At 44.9% G+C, this 5,293-nt stretch overlaps 1 protein-coding gene across 1 annotated transcript; it reads right to left on the bottom strand.

The window, feature by feature from the left end:
* Nucleotides 1–2,877: 2,877 nt before the first annotated feature.
* Nucleotides 2,878–3,465, bottom strand: LOC112563868 (tol-Pal system protein TolB-like). Its single transcript, XM_025238283.1, has one exon. The coding sequence runs from the start codon at nucleotides 3,463–3,465 to the stop codon at nucleotides 2,878–2,880; it is 588 nt and encodes a 195-aa protein (XP_025094068.1).
* Nucleotides 3,466–5,293: the final 1,828 nt, after the last annotated feature.

The following is a 5,293-nucleotide window of genomic DNA, read 5'->3' as shown; positions in this document are numbered from 1 at the left end:
TGGATTGTCTCTCCTAGTGTTACATGATTGTCTATCCTAGTGTTACATGCCGAGGTCTTTACTGGATTGTCTCTTTTAGTGTTACATGATTGTCTTCTCCTAGTGTTACACCATTGTCTCTCCTAGTGTTACATGATTGTCTCTACTAGTGTTACATGACGAGGTCTTCACTGGATTGTCTCTCCTAGTGTTACATGATTGTCTATCCTAGTGTTACATGCCGAGGTCTTTACTGGATTGTCTCTTTTAGTGTTACATGATTGTCTCTCCTAGTGTTACACCATTGTCTCTCCTAGTGTTACATGATTGTCTCTACTAGTGTTACATGACGAGGTCTTCACTGGATTGTCTCTCCTAGTGTTACATGATTGCTATCCTAGTGTTACATGCCGAGTCTTTACTGGATTGTCTCTTTTAGTGTTACATGATTGTCTTCTCCTAGTGTTACACCATTGTCTCTCCTAGTGTTACATGATTGTCTCTACTAGTGTTACATGACGAGGTCTTCACTGATTGATACTCTCTCCTAGTGTTACATGATTGTCTATCCTAGTGTTACATGCCGAGGTCTTTACTGGATTGTCTCTTTTAGTGTTACATGATTGTCTCTCCTAGTGTTACACCATTGTCTCTCCTAGTGTTACATGATTGTCTCTACTAGTGTTACATGACGAGGTCTTCACTGGATTGTCTCTCCTAGTGTTACATGATTGTCTATCCTAGTGTTACATGCCGAGGTCTCTACTGGATTGTCTCTTTTAGTGTTACATGATTGTCTTCTCCTAGTGTTACACCATTGTCTCTCCTAGTGTTACATGATTGTCTCTACTAGTGTTACATGACGAGGTCTTCACTGGATTGTCTCTCCTAGTGTTACATGATTGTCTATCCTAGTGTTACATGCCGAGGTCTTTACTGGATTGTCTCTTTTAGTGTTACATGATTGTCTTCTCCTAGTGTTACACCATTGTCTCTCCTAGTGTTACATGATTGTCTCTACTAGTGTTACATGACGAGGTCTTCACTGGATTGTCTCTCCTAGTGTTACATGATTGTCTATCCTAGTGTTACATGCCGAGGTCTTTACTGGATTGTCTCTTTTAGTGTTACATGATTGTCTCTCCTAGTGTTACACCATTGTCTCTCCTAGTGTTACATGATTGTCTCTACTAGTGTTACATGACGAGGTCTTCACTGGATTGTCTCTCCTAGTGTTACATGATTGCCTATCCTAGTGTTACATGCCGAGGTCTTTACTGGATTGTCTCTTTTAGTGTTACATGATTGTCTTCTCCTAGTGTTACACTATTGTCTCTCCTAGTGTTACATGATTGGGTCTCCTAGTGTTACATGACGAGGTCGTCACTGGATTGTCTCTCCTAGTGTTACATGATTGTCTCCTAGTGTTACATGACGAGGTCTCAACTTGTATGTTACTGTTATCGCTAGCAAACTCGTCTCTCTTCTCGTCTCTTTCTTCTCGTCAACGTTTCGCTCTGCGCTCTTTGCTACAGTTGGGTGGTTTCATTTCAACTACAGCAGACGTGTCTTAGTTGCTGCTACAACATTCTCACACTCATCAAAGGCATTCATGATCCAAGTCAGAAACATCGTTCAGTGCATGTTTCCAGTGTGCACCCTTAGAGTTAGTGTAAACGTGAATGAAGTGCAACTGGTTTCACAAGCAGGTGACAGGAAGGGAAGCCATTGACAGGCAAGCAGGTCACAGTCAGGTCACCGGAAGTTCTGAAACCCTCCCAACTTGTTAGCACTTGCCTTCGTGCACGGCCAGGACAGGATGATATGTTTGTTAGTACGCACCAATTACAAAACAGCTTTTACAAGATAAGAAATAAATTTAATTCCACACAGGCATTCGTGCATGAATATACTTGAATACACCCAGGCACACATACAAACATGCAAACATGCATTATAGCTATACATATACGTAACATCCAGAAACACGCATGCATAGACTACATGTAGAAGAATTTCACAGTCACACACACACAATGCATTTCTTTAGCGGAAGAGTTTGATGACAGTTAGCCATACTCTCTATTAAAAGACAAGATTCACATTTACAAGTAGCCAACGAATGAAGGAGGTGAGCATACTGTATAGCAGTCTCGTCTAGTCTTTCTCAGTGTCACCTACACTGTCATCGCTGTCTCTAGATGACAGGCACACCTAACCTCCAGCTTTGGTCGTCTCATGTGCGTGTGACTAACAATGACACTGACAATGGCAATGGCACTGACATCAGATTTGCTGTCTTTGTCCCTAACACTATGAAGGATTTATCAGACACTGTAGTTAAGAGTTAGCCAGTGTCATATCCGTGTGTCATACCAGTGTGTCATATCCGTATGTCATACCAGTGTGTCATATCCATGTGTCGTACCAGTGTGTCATATCCATGTGTCGTACCAGTGTGTCATATCAGTGTGTCATACCAGTGTGTCATATCAGTGTAGATCGCTACCTCCCACGACCTCACCGACCGGGTGTGCCTCCTTCTCTCTCTCTGTGCATCATTTCATTCGTCCCTGTGATTCCCTCAGACTAGTTCGTGTCCTCGGCGACTTGGTGTCGGCAGCCCCTGTCTGGCGGGGGAGGAATATTTTGATAAATTGATGTCTAAACGTGTTAAAGACCTCTGGAACTTTGGGGAATGGCGCTTAAACCAGGCGAAGGGACGTGCTAGACGAAAGCAGGACAGACCAGTGCTGCGATTACACGCCTGACCGCCTGGCCACATCCCCGGTCAGCAGCAAACTAACCGCCAGATGTCGCTCCTGCACGTGTTGGCGCCGAACATCACGTGTTGCTCTGCCCCTCCATGGCCCCACACCACGCTCGGCAACTTGATCGTCACGGCCTTGACGGTGAAGGCCACTGGGAAAGGGTTACTGGCTGTCCTCCTGACAGACTCAAGGCCGTTAATGGCTGTCCTGACAGACTCATGGCCGTTAATGGCTGTCCTCCTGACTGACTCATGGCCGTTACTGGCTGTCCTCCTGACTGACTCATGGCCGTTACTGGCTGTCCTCCTGACAGACTCATGGCTGTTAATGGCTGTCCTCCTGACTGACTCATGGCCGTTACTGGCTGTCCTCCTGACAGACTCAAGGCCGTTAATGGCTGTCCTCCTGACAGACTCAAGGCCGTTAATGGCTGTCCTCCTGAGAGACTCATGGCCGTTACTGGCTGTCCTCCTGACAGACTCATGGCCGTTACTGGCTGTCCTCCTGACAGACTCATGGCCGTTACTGGCTGTCCTCCTGACTGACTCATGGCCGTTACTGGCTGTCCTCCTGACAGACTCATGGCCGTTACTGGCTGTCCTCCTGACTGACTCATGGCCGTTACTGGCTGTCCTCCTGACTGACTCATGGCCGTTACTGGCTGTCCTCCTGACAGACTCATGGCCGTTACTGGCTGTCCTCCTGACAGACTCATAGCCACAGAAACACAGACTAAGGTAGAAGTGAGAGGCGAACCCTGCAGGTCTCGCTTAGAGACTTTCTCCCACCTTACGGAACTGAGGAACTGAGTCCTGGAACATTACTGACTTGGTTATTTCCTACGACACTGTGCTATCCTTCTATCCTGCTATCCTGTTGTTCTGGGGGGACCTGACAATGCTAAAGTATCCTGTACAAACCTCGTTAACAATGTCCCCCTTACGAGTGTTTAGCCAGTGCCTGACAAAGTAATGTAATGCGGTAATTGCAACATGTTTTTTTAGCTATTTCTCATCTTTTTGTGTTCAGAATTCACTCAGCCAGTTCAAAAACCAGATTCAGACTTTGTGTTAAGATGAGGCCTCTAACAGGCATCAAATTTACAAACCACGTGACACAACTATTTCATCCAGGATTGTCTCAGAAAACAAGACGATGTTCACTGTTCACTTGTATTTGTAGCTCACCAGTCTGCTCACTCCAGCTGCTCGTTACTTATTTGTCGAAACAAGCAGCCAATGACATTTCGCTCTCGTCACCTCGTGATGTCACAGGTGAGGGGCTAGTCATCCACAGGTTCTCAGCTTTTACAAAATAAACATCCGTGTGTTTAGAAGAATGTCAGTGTCCCTCCTCCCAGTCTACTCACCCCACAGATCGTGACAGCCATATCAATTCTTAGCAGATAAAAACTCACTGACAGAATTCAAATCAAATCTTGCACACATTCTCCCCAAAAAGCCGTCGAAACGAATCTGAAAAAAAAACGAATTGAGAACCAAGTCCAACGAAAGAAAAAAACTTAAAGATCTACAAATGGATTTCTCCTCCCTTGATTATATTCATCCAGCAAATCGCGTGACGACACAAACACTGTCCGGGTTGTCGGGAGGAAAACTGCACCTTGTTCCTCCCTCTTCTCTCTCTCTAACACACACGCACACAGACACACAGACACACAAACACACGCACACAGACACACAAACACACACGTACACAGACACACAAACACACGCACACAGACACACAAACACACACGTACACAGACACACAAACACACATGCACACAGACACACAAACACACGCGTACACAGACATACAACACACGCACACAGACACACAGACACACAGACACACAAACACACACGTACAACAGACACAACACACGCACACAGACACACAGACACACAACACACAAACACACACGTACACAGACACAAACACACGCACACAGACACACAAACACACGTACACAGACACACAGACACACAAACACACACGTACACAGACACACAAACACACGCACACAGACACACAAACACACAGACACACAAACACACAGACACACAGACACACAAACACAGACTCATATATATACTCGCGTGCGCACATTTCAAGACTGATAAACTTTTCACTGCCCAGTCACTGTCTGTCTATACACTAATAGCTGTAATGACAAGTAGTACACTGGTATGTCTAATGACGTCTGTACACTAGTAGCTATTAGTGTACAGACAAAATAGCTATTAGTGTACAGACAGATTAGCTATTAGTGTACAGACAAACGTCATTAGACATACCAGTGTATTAGTGTGACTATAGCTATTAGTGTACAGACAGACGTCATTAGACATACCAGTGTATTAGTGTGGCTATAGCTATTAGTGTACAGACAAAATAGCTATCAGTGTACAGACAAACGTCATTAGACATACCAGTGTATTACTTGTCATTAGAGCTATAGTACACTGGTATGTCTAATGACGTCTGTACAGTGGTAGCTATAGTCACACTGATACACTGGTATGTCTAATGACGTCTGT

The sequence above is a fragment of the Pomacea canaliculata genome, linkage group LG5 (genome assembly GCF_003073045.1).
Source record: "Pomacea canaliculata isolate SZHN2017 linkage group LG5, ASM307304v1, whole genome shotgun sequence".
Classification (NCBI taxonomy): Eukaryota; Metazoa; Mollusca; class Gastropoda; order Architaenioglossa; family Ampullariidae; genus Pomacea; species Pomacea canaliculata.
This window is presented reverse-complemented; position numbering and strand designations above follow the sequence as displayed.